Source organism: Plasmodium sp. gorilla clade G2, assembly GCF_900097015.1.
Source record: "Plasmodium sp. gorilla clade G2 genome assembly, chromosome: 2".
Classification (NCBI taxonomy): domain Eukaryota; phylum Apicomplexa; class Aconoidasida; order Haemosporida; family Plasmodiidae; genus Plasmodium; species Plasmodium adleri (nom. inval.).
This window is the reverse complement of record NC_041694.1, coordinates 444,347-460,000: the sequence shown is the minus strand read 5'-3', so window position 1 is coordinate 460,000 and position 15,654 is coordinate 444,347. Positions and strand designations below refer to the sequence as shown.

The 15,654-nt window shown below is 17.5% G+C and overlaps 6 protein-coding genes across 6 annotated transcripts in view; 1 reads left to right on the top strand and 5 right to left on the bottom strand.

Moving 5' to 3' along the window:
• The window catches only part of PADL01_0211900 (heat shock protein 40, putative), a gene marked incomplete at both ends in the record, with an annotated part of 1,633 nt that extends 1,114 nt beyond the window's left edge, over positions 1-519 (bottom strand). The window contains 2 exons of the mRNA XM_028682170.1: positions 1-64; positions 511-519. The exon at positions 1-64 is cut by the window's left edge and continues 342 nt beyond it. Of these exons, the coding sequence (XP_028536360.1) occupies positions 1-64; positions 511-519 (73 nt within the window). The remainder of the gene's footprint in view (positions 65-510) is intronic.
• Positions 520-2,039: 1,520 nt separating this feature from the next.
• Positions 2,040-2,540, bottom strand: PADL01_0211800 (conserved Plasmodium protein, unknown function; the record flags this gene model as incomplete). The annotated part of the gene is made up of 1 exon (XM_028682159.1): positions 2,040-2,540. The coding sequence occupies one exon, from the start codon at positions 2,538-2,540 to the stop codon at positions 2,040-2,042; it is 501 nt and encodes a 166-aa protein (XP_028536359.1).
• A 1,225-nt stretch (positions 2,541-3,765) lies between these two features.
• On the bottom strand, positions 3,766-5,046 carry PADL01_0211700 (Leu/Phe-tRNA protein transferase, putative; the record flags this gene model as incomplete). Its single annotated transcript, XM_028682148.1, has 1 exon — positions 3,766-5,046. One exon carries the CDS (start codon positions 5,044-5,046, stop codon positions 3,766-3,768), a length of 1,281 nt encoding a protein of 426 aa, XP_028536358.1.
• Positions 5,047-6,501: 1,455 nt separating this feature from the next.
• On the bottom strand, positions 6,502-10,251 carry PADL01_0211600 (multidrug efflux pump, putative; the record flags this gene model as incomplete). Its single annotated transcript, XM_028682137.1, has 1 exon — positions 6,502-10,251. The coding sequence occupies one exon, from the start codon at positions 10,249-10,251 to the stop codon at positions 6,502-6,504; it is 3,750 nt and encodes a 1,249-aa protein (XP_028536357.1).
• A 2,026-nt stretch (positions 10,252-12,277) lies between these two features.
• PADL01_0211500 (SRR1-like protein) lies at positions 12,278-13,468 on the top strand (the record flags this gene model as incomplete). Its single annotated transcript, XM_028682126.1, has 1 exon — positions 12,278-13,468. One exon carries the CDS (start codon positions 12,278-12,280, stop codon positions 13,466-13,468), a length of 1,191 nt encoding a protein of 396 aa, XP_028536356.1.
• Positions 13,469-14,128: 660 nt separating this feature from the next.
• On the bottom strand, positions 14,129-15,132 carry PADL01_0211400 (secreted protein with altered thrombospondin repeat domain; the record flags this gene model as incomplete). The annotated part of the gene is made up of 2 exons (XM_028682115.1): positions 14,129-14,657; positions 14,906-15,132. The coding sequence occupies 2 exons, from the start codon at positions 15,130-15,132 to the stop codon at positions 14,129-14,131; spliced, it is 756 nt and encodes a 251-aa protein (XP_028536355.1).
• Positions 15,133-15,654: the final 522 nt, after the last annotated feature.

Sequence of the window (15,654 nt, the reverse complement as noted above, 5' to 3'; positions counted from 1 at the left end):
TGTAAGCTTTTTTTAAATCATTTGTTGTACAGTCTCGACTAACACCTAATATTGAATAATAATCCTAAAAATAAAAATTAAAAAATATATAATATATATGTAATATATATATATATAATATATATGTAATATATATATATATAATATATATGTAATATATATATATATAATATATATGTAATATATATATATAATATATATGTAATATATATATATAATATATATGTAATATATATATATAATATATATGTAATATATATGTAATATATATGTTCATAAAAGTGCTACTCTTAAATTTTTTCTTGCTTTTTTTTTTTTTTAACACCTTTATGACGTTTTTATTTTTGTATAGAAGTGTTTTTTATAATTTTTAATAAGCAATTAAATACATAGATATGTACTGATACAATATAGAAGCATATTATAAATACATACATAAATAAAAAAATACATACATGATATATATAAATATATATATATATATATAATATATATTTGCTTTTGTATTACCTTCCCCATTATTAATTAACATATAAAAATTTATATTACTATTTATTTATATATAGTTTTATATATCACAAAAAAAGATATATGTTTTTTTATAAAGGACAAGTGATCATTAAAGAAAAAAAAAAAAAAAAGTTAACTCCAAACATAAATATATAAATATATATATATATATATATATATATATATATAACAAAGTATTGTTTCAATTTTTTTTTTTTTTTTTTTTTTTCTTCTTGGAAATTTTAAAATTGAATTGTAAAATCAATTATTGAACTTATTCAATTTTTAAATATTTAAAAATATATAATATATAAAATAAATCTTTTCATATATTTTTTTGTTTTTAATATTTACATTATATGTATATTATATATATATATTATATATATATTATTTCTGTATTTATTTATAGTAAATATTATTATCTACGTTGATATGGTTTTTTTTTTTTTTTTTTTTTTATAATACTATTATTATATTATATAATATTATATAATATCATATGGTACAATAAAATAAATATAATATTATTTTATAATATATTATTAAATTTGTACATATATATATATATGATAATATTATAAAAATGAACACTAGAGAAATATAACCCTATGTTTATATATAATTTAATATATATATGATATTATATATATATATATAAATATATGTACTTTTTTTTTTTTTTTTTTTTTTTTTTTAATATTCATTTATTTTTATTATTTCTTTAAGAAATAAATTTAAAAAAAGTAAAAAAAGATTATCCTTTTTAAAATATATTTTTATTATTCCATTCAATGTCAATTATTATAAAATAGTATGATATATATATATATATATATATATATATATATATGTATATATTTCTATTTTTATATTATAGCTTAATGAGAAAAGAAAAACGAAGATGATAAAATTTTAAAATATTTAATAAGCATATTAAAGGGATTGTAAGAAGATATAAATATTTATAATATTATGATCTTGCTTTATTTTTTTTCATATTTTTCTCATACGAATTTAGAATATTACATATATATAATATATTATATATATGTACATAATATATATATTATATATATATATATATATGTGTGTACGTAAAAATATATGCATATATATATATTAATATAATATATATATATATATATATATATATATATTTATTTATTTAAGGATTAATAAATGTTCATATAAATCTTATATGTAGATTATCGTGTGATGGTGTTTTAAACAAATCTTTAATTATTTTTGTTCATAAGTTTTTAAAAATTAAAATAAATGAAACATATAAATAAATAAATATATAAATATATTTATATATATATATATATATATTTTATTTGTTCATTTTTGTGATTATTATTATTATGCAACGTATGGTAGGTATACAAAAAAAAAAAAAAAAAAAAAAAATTAAGGTTTTTTTTTATTTATTGAAATATATAAATATATATATATATATATATATATATATATATATATATATAATATATATAATATATTATGTATAAATATGTTTGTGTTATATTTTATGGGATGAGTCTAACTATTGAATCGTCTACTATAGTTTTATATTTTTGAGTTGAATAGAATATACAGCTATCTTTTAAATTTGTTAATAAATTTTGTATATTCTTATTATTTATATATTGATCATAACTATTTTTATTTTTCCACAACCTTAATTGTAAATAACTAAATGGAGAATTATCATTTTTAATTGCTTTAAATACTTTTGTATATTCATATCCTTTATTTTTAAATGAATGAATATTAAGATTATTATAATTTTGTTCGAATTGTTTTTTATTTTTATCATCAACAATATATTCATCAACATATATTAAATCCCCATATATTCCTTTATCTTTTATTTTTTTTTTATATTCTATGGTTCCATATATATATCCACATCCTATCCCTATAAATACCCACACAAAATTTCGATGACCTATACTTGAATTATTATACCAATAAATAAATTTCAATACTTTCTGTTTTAATAAAATTAAATAATCAGTTTGCTTCATCTTTTTTTTTTTTTTTTTTTTTTTACTATTATTATTAATCTGTAATCACAATTGTCATGACTTAGTAAAGAGAATTATATAAAATAAAATTATTATAAATTTAAAATAATATATATATATATATATATATGTGTATATATTTTTTAAAGAATATTCTTCTTTTAAAATTTTCAATACAACAAATGATACATATTATATGTAATAAAAATAAATAAATATAAATATAAATATATTTATATTTATATATATATATATTTATATTTATTTATGTGTGAATTCTTTTATTTTTGTTCATATATCAATTTTATTATATATCCCAATTTATAAAAAAAACATACACATATTTTTAATGTGTACCTTTCTTATATCCAAATATATGATTTTTTTTTTTTTTTTTTTAAAACATAAAACAATTTATTAGATTGAATAATATATATTATTTTTATGTTTAATATATAATTAAAATAAAAAAATTAAAAATAATAAATATAAATATAAAATAAACAAACACTTTAAAAAATGATAAAAATGTAATATATTATGATCATATATATATATATATATACATATCAACATATGTGTATTTAATAAAAAAATAATAATCAATTAATTTACATACATCAATATATCACATGTTTGTTCTACCAAAGAAATATTCTTAAGCACATTAATAAAACATGGAATCCAATATAATATATATATATATATAAATATATTTATATTTATTCATTTTTGAAGCTATACATAAGAGTCAATTTAAAATTATAGATTCAATGAGTAATTTATTATATCCTTCTATCGAGAAATCTTTATAATATTACAGATTTGAAAATATAAACATTTAAAAATATAAATATTAAAAAATATAAATATTAAAAAATATAAACATTTGAAAATATACATATTTAAAAATATATCCATTTGTCATAAAAAGCCCATATTATTTTATTCCTATGTTGATAAAAAAAAAAAAAAAAAAAAAAAAAAAAAAAAATTCATAAATCACTGACGGGTTATTTTATATGCCTCCTGAAATGATAAGTTGGACAGATACATAAAAAATATTCAAACAAACACACATATATATATGTGTGTGTGTATATATTTTTATATTTGTGGGCAGATTTGTTGGCATATTTTATTTTTTTTTTTTTTTTTTTTTGGGAACATGATAATTATATATCCTTGATAATATATCATATATATTTTATATAATAATATATTTTTATTCCTCTTTCAATGATTGAGGATTTGTACCTTTAATTAAAACACTACAGTTAAGTTTATCCATAAAAGGTGTTTTAAATTCAGCATATTGATGTTTAAATAATCTATGTTTTGTAAAAAATTCTTTCATAGATATTTCTTTAGATCCTATATCTTTTTTATATGGTAACAGCATACCTAGATCCCATAAATCGAATTTTTGCATTTCTAATAATTTGGCTAGTGCACATAATTGAATAGTACCTGCACAACTTTTTCTTTGGAATCCTGTTAAACTAGTATATACAGATCCTACTGTATTTCCAATTTCTCCTGCAACTAATTCATTATCAAACCATAATTCAACAGAATGTATTTTAACATTTTTATAAGTTACATGTTTATAAAAAATTTTTTTAAATTCTTCTTGAACAAAGGGATATAACCAATTTTCTCCATGTTTTTCTACTATTCCTTCCATAACTCCTTCAAAATTTTTATCTATAGATATATAAAAATGTTTACATTTTTTTTTTACTTTTTTTGATATATGTATTTCACTTGGATGCATGCATGATCTAATATAATGAATTTTTGGTATTAATAAACATTCTTTATACATAATAGTTTTAGAATTTTCCATTTTATATATCTTTTGTTTACTAGCTACAGGTATGAAACCTTCATAAAATAATCTACAAATAAAACTAGCCTCACAATGCACTGTCCATGTATTTTCATATTCATAATTTTCTTGTATTAATATATCTACAATCTTTTCTATATTATGATAAGGTGTAAGTAATGGATAATAATTTAAACAACTATTTTTTTTCATCAAATTAAATATTTTCTTTAATATCTCAGGTTCTTCTATTGACATTTTTTCGACAATCTTGTTTATATTTACATCGTCATCTAGAGCTATATTATTTTTTTTATCATCACAAGAATTTTTCTCATCACAAGAATTTTTCTCATCACAATTTTTTTTCTCATCACAATTTTTTTTCTCATCACAAGAATTTTTCTCGTCACAATTATTTTTCTCTTCACAATTATTTTTCTCTTCACAATTATTTTTCTCGTCACAATTATTTTTCTCGTCACAATTATTTTTCTCTTCACAATTATTTTTCTCTTCACAATTATTTTTCTCTTCACAATTATTTTTCTCGTCACATAATTTTTCTTTCTGTCTTAGATTTTCTTTCTCCTCTTGTGTGTTTTCTTTATTGACACATTCATTATTATCTGCTTGGTTTTTACATTTTATTTTATCAGAATCATTTCTATTCATTTTAGATTTTATATTATTACCACTTAGATATCCTTGTTCACTAATATATTTTTTCTTATTTATAATTTTTTATAATTTTTTATTATTTTATGTTATTTATCTGATTTATTTTATTTTATTTATTTATTATTTTTTTTTTTTTTTGTTGTTTCATTTACACATTTTTCAAAAAAGGAAGAAAAAAAATATACTTCTCTGACGAATTCTTTACACTTATTATATTCTTAAATAAACATTGGTATTTATAAATTTATTATAATTATAAAAAAAAAAAAAAAAGAAAAAAAAAAAAGACCATATGGTTTGAATGAATACATATAAATATATATATGGTATATATTATATATATATAATACAATGAAGAAAAAAATTTTATTTTTTACTTTTCAATATTAATAATATTCCATGTTATATTAATTACACATGTATATATATATATAATATATATATTTATATATATAATATATATATAATTTGTTCCTGTTAAGAGGAGAAGAGAAATTATTTGATAAGAATATTTGCACAATAATATATTTAATTTAATATAACAAGTTCAAAAATTATAAATATTAAAAATATGCATATATATATATAATATTATTTTTTCATATATATTCTTATGTTTCATTTTTCTTTTAATATATATTTATGAAGACTTCATTAAATGAATATAACACTAAAAATATAATACTAGCACATATATATTATATATATATATATATATATTAATTATTATATATATTTTATTTTTATCCTTTGTAAGTTCATCATAATATGTTTTTATATACGTCAAAAAAAAAGTAATATTTAAATAATAATATTCACACACAAAATGATATAAATATATATAATATATTTGTGTTTTTTTTTTTTTTTAAATATATTATATATATATATATATATATATATATATATATATATATAATATATACATTATTTTTACACACGCAATAAATATATTATATTTATATTGTGATGAAATTACCTTATATATGCTGCTTCACTGAACTATAAAAAAAAAAAAATAATAAAATTAAATAAAATAAATATAAACAAATAAACATAAAAAATATATATTTATATTTATATTTATGTGTATGTTTCCTTTTTATGTAATTAATAGATATATTTAAACATAGTGTTTTGTCTATATGCACACATATATATATATATATATATATATATATATATTTGTATATATATTTGTATATATTTATTTTTTTTTATGTATATAAAAAGGTTATGAAAAATATATATACACATTTTTATATTATTTGACTTGTGAATTCTAATTGTAGGGTGAAAAAAAAAAAAAAAAAAAAAAAAAAAAAAAAAAAAAAAAAAATACTTACACATATAATACATATATATATATATATATATATATATATATATATATATATATATACATATATACATATCTATATATATATTTTTTTTTTTTTTTTGAACGCTCTAACAATTATCCATTTGTTGCTTGTTCATATATTTTGTATAAAATTTGTTTGTAAGGAATATTAATAAATATAATACTTGTAGAATCATACATATTAAGTTTGAATAAATAAATCCATATAACTCCCATTTTAAACAGAAAGATAAATATAATCCAAGTATGTTCATCAAAAACATAAAATTGAAAAAAGTAAAAGATGTTATTTCATTCTGTAAACTTAATCCTTTAATTACACTATTCAATAAGGATGCTAAAGCTTCAAAATATAATTCTATATTTAAAATGTAGAAAATATTTATTAGTTCATTTTGTAATTTTATATCTGAATAAAAAAAAATGATAATATTTTTATGATATATATATAATATAGTTAAACAAAAATATAAAAACGATAATAATAAAAAGAAGGCTAAACAAATTTCCTTCAAATTGAAGCTCTTTTTATTTTTAATATCATTCTCCTCTTTCTCAACAGATTGTTGAGAAAATACCTTATTTTTTTTATTCAAATTAAAAAAATTATTCAAATTATTCAAATTATTCAAATTATTCACATCATTATTTTTATTCACATTATTTTTATTCACATCATTATTTTTATTTTCATTATTTTTATTTTCATTATCTTTATTTTCATTATCTTTATTTTCATTATTTTTATTTTCATTATTTTTATTTTTTTTTCTTTGTGAACTCATATACACACCAATAAGTTTGCATAATATAATACCATAAGAATTCGATAGGTAATATACTAAGTTTAAAAAATTATTAATCTGAACATAAGCAGCTACAGATGTTAGACATAAATATGTAGATTCAAATAACTGTAATTCGAATGATAATATCTCAAAAAATATATTTTTTATATTAGTCTTTGTAATACAAAAGAATTTATTTCTTGTCTCATACAATGGAATATTAAAAAATAAAAATAAAAAGTTATACATCTGTTTATTTTTTATGAATACATGAGAATTGTTGTAATTATAATGATTCATATTAAAATAATTACTCTTGTTATTATAATTATTCATGTTACTATAATATGTGTTGTTCTTTTTATTTTCTAGTTGTAATTTCCTTAGTTTAAATTTCTTGAAATATTTTTTACATTTACTTTTACTTTTATTATTAAAGGAATCATATATATCCATGTTATAATAATAATCATAGTCATCATAAAAATCAAGAACACTATCTATACTATTATAACCATGAGGAATAAAAATGTTATCTTTTGAGTAATCTTTATGTTCAAGTGTTTTCTCACACATACGTTTGATACTATCCCAATTATTATCATTATTGTTATTATTATTATGATTATTTTTTTGATTATTTTTTTGATTATTTTTATCATTATTATTATTATTATGATTATTTTTTATGTTTTGTTTTTGAATTGTCAAATTGTTCTCCTTAAGACCAGACATATCGCCATATACACAATTTTCCTCTTTATCTATATATTTATATGATCCATTCATATCTGTATTATACTTATTTACATTTTTATATTTTTTATTATAAATATTATTACCACTCACATGATGCCTCTCCATATTTTTCAACTCAAAGGACATGAAAGACTCTCCATCTCTAATTGAAGAAATTATATTTGTAGAACGAATAACACACTGAGATATAAATATTTTTAAGAAATACATAATCATACACATGTTTATTATATTTGTAAATAATAGAGCTATGGCTGCTCCAGTGTAAAGCATAGACATCTTTATTACAAATATATAACAAAAAATATTTAAACATATTACTGATATGATAGATGTATATATACTTGGATATATATTATTATATAATATGAGAAATCTTCTCATAGTTTCATATATAAAATATGGAAAATAACATATTAATAATATTTGTAGTGTTGAAAAAAATACTTTTATCATCATAAGATATTCATTCATTATATGAGCTACAAATATATTTCTAATAATTTTAAATGTCAACCATTTAAAGAAAAAAAAAAAAAGAAATAGAACAAAATATAATTTATAAAATAAATAATATCCACAATTCAAATATAACCATGCTTTATCCATATTACCTATACCTATAGAATGACTACAAAAACAATCTAAACTATTTAATACACCATCTATTATACTATTCAATATAGTAATAATACTTATTGAAACACCAAATCCAGCTATTTCTTGATAACTACATACATTGCTAACATATAAATTTATTATTATAAAAAATGATGTAGTAATAAAATATGAAAACATTGTCTGAAATGAATTTAAAAATATTTCATGACATAATTTATTTATTGTATTCTTAATATTATAATATAATAATTCTCTTATTTTTTCTTTTATACTTTTCTCTTTTTTATTTTTTTTTTTTCCTATTAAATAATTATATTTTCTCTTCTTTTGAAAATATTCATCATATTCATTTATACAATTCATTTTTTCTTCTTCACTTTGACATTCACATGACATATTATCAAACATCTTATTATCATCTCTAAACATTTTTTTATCCTCTATCAGATTTGTATCTCCCTCTATACTCATATTATAACTACATTTATTATTATGGGGGTATATAGAATTATTCCAGGCCGTACTCTTATAATTTGGGTCTTCTTCACAAATGGGTTCATCATATTTGGAATTTATATTAGATGTGAGTCCGTTATTTGCAGCACTCTCAGATGTAGATCTAACATTATTCACAGCAAGAGAAAATCTATTCATTTGTTCTATAGGTCTGTATTCACGCGATAAGGGGAATGAGTTACATATTTGATTATCGTTACGACGAGGAGAGTTCATCGTGGTAGAAGCAGATGTAGAAACGGAGGTAGACACAGAAGTAGAAACGGAGGTAGATGCAGAAGTAGATGCAGATGTAGAAGCAGATACAGAAGCAGATACAGAAGCAGATGCAGATGCAGATGCAGATGCAGATGCAGATGCAGACGACGATTCAGATGGTGCAAGGGGAGGAATTGATGAACTTTCATCATTTACATTATTTAAAAGATTAAGTGAAATAGGAATAGTATTAAAATTTCGACAGCATATCGAATTAGAAATAAAAGTAGAATCTTGTATACAATTTGGTGTAGTAAAAGAATTATTATTTTTATGATTTTTTTTTAAAGAATAATATAAAGAATTATGTTTTAAATTATTTGATATATATGGATTATAATTTATTTCTACTGGATTAGAATAAAATTTTTTATTTTCATCTGTTTCATTATATATATTATTTGTATATACATTCACTTTTTTATTATCATCCTTATTAATTTCCTCAGAATTTTTTGAATTAGAAAATTTTTTTTCATTTTTATTATTACATAGGTTAAATAAATTATTTGATGGATGTCTAAAATTGATATCATTATTCATAAAATTATCTGATAGATGAATATTATCATTATTATTATTATATAACATATGTTCATCTATTAATTTGACATTTTTGGCATTACTAATATTTTTTTTGTATTTATATTTTTCTATTCCTGTATGTAATGATAAATAATCTATATCATTTAAGGAGTCATAATTAATATGACTCTTATTCTGTACATAATTTTTAGTAAATATATCTTTATCATTATTATTATTTGTCACATTATTCATTTTTTTATTATTATTAAATATATTATAACCTCCTTCTTTTGTTTTATCGTCACATCGGAGTGAATTAAAATTCTTTTCATTTAATGTCAAATTGTTGAAGTGTACAGGTTTCATCTTTGTGATGAAAATATAAAAAAGAAAAAAATGAAATATAAATGATGAAATGAAAATGAATTTTAACGTTTTGGTTCTTCAATTAAAGAATAAAAAAATCTGCCCATATATACATATAACTATTAATATATATATGTGATATATATATATTTTTTTTTTTTGTAGAGAAACATAGTTTATGAATATCTAATTAACAAATATGCGTTCATATAAATAAGTACAAATATATGTATATATTTAAATGTGTAAAAAAAAAATACGTTTATAAAAACATATATATATTATATATATATATATTACTATATTTATAAAATGATAAATTAAAAATTAAAAATATATGTATATATATATGTATGTGATTTTTTTTTTTTTTTTTTTTTATAATATTGATTAAAGGCATACCTGTATATATAATAAGCAAATCCACTATAAGATTTTAAATACTTATTATATATACTTTCATAACAAGTAAAAATTTTAATTATACAAGAAATATTAAATATAAATAAATAAATAAAAATGAAAGAAAGAAAAAAATTTATCAAATCACTACAATATGGTGATAAATTTAAAAAGAAATAATATCGTTCTCATATAATATATATATATATATATATATATAATATGCTTATTCATAATACATTACGAGAAATATATATATACATATATATATATATATATGAAAAAAATTGATTATATGCTACATTTATTTTATATATATATATATATATATATTTTATATTATGAAAAGAAGAAAAAAAAATTGACGGTATGGAAAAAATATATTTTTTGCAAAATTGTAAATATATAATTTATATATATATATATAATTATTTTTAATTTATATATTTTTGAATAGGTATATTTTTTTTTTTTTTTTTTATTTGTTTATTTATTTTATGGTCATACTTATTTATATATATATATATATGCCAGTGTGTATAAAAAAATATAACATCTTTTATTAAATAACTATTTTGATAAATTTTATAGAAATTTTTTCATTTTAAAAACGGAAATTTGTTTTATTAATTTATTATTATTATTTATATATATATATATATATTATATATATGTAAGTCTAATTTTTTTTATTTTTTAAGAATAAAATTGTACACATACATGTGTTCGCATATAAGTTGAGCTTTTTTTTTTTTTTTTTTTTTCTTTATAGTTCATCATACATACATATTATATATATATATATATATATATATATATATATATTTATATAATATTTATATTTTTTAAAGTATATGATAAAGTTATATATATATAGATTATGATAATTATAAATATGAGAATGCTTCACACAAAATAAATAATATATAATAAATAAATAAATAAATAAATAATCATATATTTTGTTTTATTTTATAAATATTTACTATAATCTATGTTGAAGGGAATAAATTATTTCATACGATCAAACTATTATTCAATCGTTCCTCCTTTTCATTTTTAATATATAAAATAACGTTCTCATAATTTTATCATTTTGAAATATAAAGATGCCGATAACAAAATATATAAAATTATAATTATTTATATAATTATAATATGTATGCTCATTTTAAAAAAATATAATTTGTTTTAAATATTATACACATATAAAAGTATAACATTTAATATTTAATATTATTTATGTTTATAAAATTATTGTAAATCAGTAAAATGTATGTTAATCATACAAAAATATTTTATTAGAATGAAAAATTCTTATGCTAAAAATAAAATAAAAATATACCTATATGTAAATATAATATATATATGTATATTATTTTTTATGTCAAATAATAAATAAACGAACATATAAGCAATATGAATATATTTTAAAAGCCATATTTATTTTTTCTTTTTTTTTTAATGTTGTTTTTTCCGTTTTAACATTGTTTATATTTTTATTTTTTTATTTTTTTATTTTTTAATTTTTTATTATTTATTTTTTTAGTTTTTATTTTATTTTTTATTTTTTTAGTTTTTATTTTATTTTATTTTATTTTATTTTTTTTTTTTTTTTTGTTAAATGGATGAGTGGATTGTGGTACAAAAAAAAAAATCCGATCGTCATAAAAACCAAGTCATTGATAAATTAACACTTAAAAATGAAAAAAAACAAAAAGAGAAAAAAAACGACAATGCGGAAAATAATATATATGAAGAAAAAGAAAACATAAAAATACAAACTATATATAATATTAAAAAAAAAGTGAATGTAAAAAATATTTGTAAAAATATAGAAAATGTTACTTGTGATTTGGAAAAAAATGAATTTTTTAAAAATTTTAAAAACAAGTTTAATACAATAAATAAAGAAAATGTTAATAAAGCGATCATTTCTTTAGGTCTCGGTTCATTAATAGATATTAATTTAAATAATAAAAAGGCTTGTATATATCAATTTGCGTTTTTAGTATTATTAAAAAAAGTATATGATATAAAACAAGTATATATATACGATCCGAAAATTTCAGAGGTTGATCGGTATGTGTGTGAGTACTTTAACATAAAAATTTTAATATGCTCTAATGAAGAGGAACACAAAAATGATGAGGAAGATAATAAGAGTGGTGATAATAAAGAAAATAATAATAATATAGATGATAATAATAATAATAATAATAATATAGATAATTATAGTGATCATAATTATATACATACATTAAAACATAAACAAAATAGTAAGGACACACATATTGCCAATGATGTCTCCTTACCTTGTACAGAAAAAATGAATATAATTAAATTTTCAAGCAATATAGAAAAAGTCATATTATTTATGCCACATTGTGATATTCATTTATATGGAGATATTTTATATTCTATTTTTGTTAATGAAAAATTGTTTTATAAGAATGTACAATTTTATTTTAATTTAGAAAATACCATATTTCTTGGAAACTCTTTTGACTATTATAAAGACCATTCTTATTTATATAAACCTTTTGGTTTACCCTCTTATGTTATTAAAATGTTAAATGGAAATTGTCAAAAATTAAATATTTCAATACAAGAAAACCATATGAACAAATTGTTGACACATTTTAAAACATACCATTTTATTTTTTATATCCTAAATTTCGTACATGAAACAAAATTTCCTATCTTTTCTGATCATGTTGGATCTTTCAACGATTTGTCAATTACTATCTTTCATAAGATAGAAGATAAGTTAAAATTCTGGTCGCACATTTATGAATCCTTGAACAACATGTGATAAAAAATATATATATATATATATATGTATATCCATATATATGTATATATGTTTGCTTATTTATTATATAAATTTATTTGTGTTATTATTTTGTTTTATTTTATTTTTTTTTGTATTTTTCAAACTTTATACTTACTTTTTAATAAAATAATAATTATGACCATTATTAAAATTACCTGCACGGTTCATAAAAAACAGCCAAAAAGCGGGGAAAAAAAAAAAAAAAAAAATTTACATACAATATAAAATATAGCTCACTGTAATAATTATAAAATAAGGTATTATTATTTTAAAATTAAAGGGTCCTTTATATATACATATATATATATATATATATGTGTATATATTTATTTATTTATTTATTCAAATCATTACAAAATGCTATATAATAGTCTAAATAGTTAATGTTAATAAAAAAATAAGGAGAATATATGTATACATATTCTCATAATGTACCATTATATATTAATATATATGGCACACATATGGAGTCCTATTAAGACTTCATCAAAAAAAAAAAATATATATATATATATATATATATATAATAAATAATAAAACATATAATATAATATAATATCCATTTTATATATGATTAATTTTGTTTTTATTGTGTTTACGTTTATTATTTCTTATAATATATTTCTTAATTTTATTTTTTTAACATGAACGCGTTTGTTCCATTATATTTCTGGGAACAATTTTGTCATTCCACAAACAAAAATTTTCATTATTTTGATTCGAGCGGCGTACTTTTCTATATCTTTTTTGTTTATTATTTTTACATTCACTCCAATCTGACCAAGGAGTATATGAACAATTGACATTATCATTTTCTACTTTTCTACATAAATAAAAATTATTGACAGTACATTTACGTGGAACATACCAAGGGTTTCTTTTTTGTTGCTCAATCATTTCTTCTCCTGTAATATATCCAGACGCTCCAATAATTTCAAAATCAGCATTATCTTTATTACTTCCGTCTTTACATAATACTGCTAATTCGTAATCTATAACAACAGACATACTTTTAAAACCTACATCTTTTGAATTGTCACACAGTCTCTTCATCCATAATGGGGTAACTAGACTTCTTTCATACTTATTTTTAATTTCATTCAGTTTTTCTTGTACATCTAGAACATCTTCTTCGTTACACAAAATGTATCCTCTAGGACACCAACAGCTGCACGGCAAAAAAAAATTTAAGGAAAATGAACATAACATGCACAATAAATAAATAAATATATATATATATATATATATATATATACATGTTTATATTTATTTCTTTGGACTTGAAACTTTTGCAAAACATTTCATTAAAAAAAAATAAAATAAATTAATATAAAGGAATAAATCAATAGCAACATAAATATATGTATATTCTTTTTTTTTTTTTTTTTTTTTTTTTTTTTTTTTTTTAATTTTTACTTTCTGGCATTTCCTTCTGAAGAAGAAAAAATTACACAGGTATCCCCATCAACCTCAGGTTGTGATTCCACATCACCTTGTTTAATTTTTTCTTCTCTTATATTATCATCATTTTTATTTTTTTGTAAGGAATTAATTTCTACTTTTTGTTTTCTTTTGAACTCCAAGCTTATATTTGTTACAAAACAAAAGAAAATGGAAAGGAGCAAAAAACGACTTTTTTTCATCACATTAAAAAATTAAAAGTCAACAAAAAAAAAAAAAAAATCAATTTTCATGGTTCCCTTTATAAAATAAAATAATTAAAAAAAAAAATAAATATATGTATATATTATATATTTATTATTTTTAAAGAAAACAACCACATCTACGGAAAACATATAAATATTTTTTATAATATATATATATATAATATAATTTTTTATAATATATTTTATATTTTATATTTTATAATTTTTTTTTTTTTTTTTTTTTCAAAAAAGTGGAGAAAAAATGGTGCTCATTATGAGAGAAAACATTATTTTATTTATTACATCTTAGTTGTTCTTATTGTGGTTGTACCTTCTCTTTTTTTTTTTTTTTTTTTTTTTTTTTTTGGTACTGAACAGTACACACCTTTATAATGTTTTTTAAATATTACAAAAATGGGAAAATTATAAAAATAAAAATATATATAAATGAATATATATATATATTTATATTTATTTATTTATATATTATTTATATTCTCCTGTTTTTCTTTTTTCCAT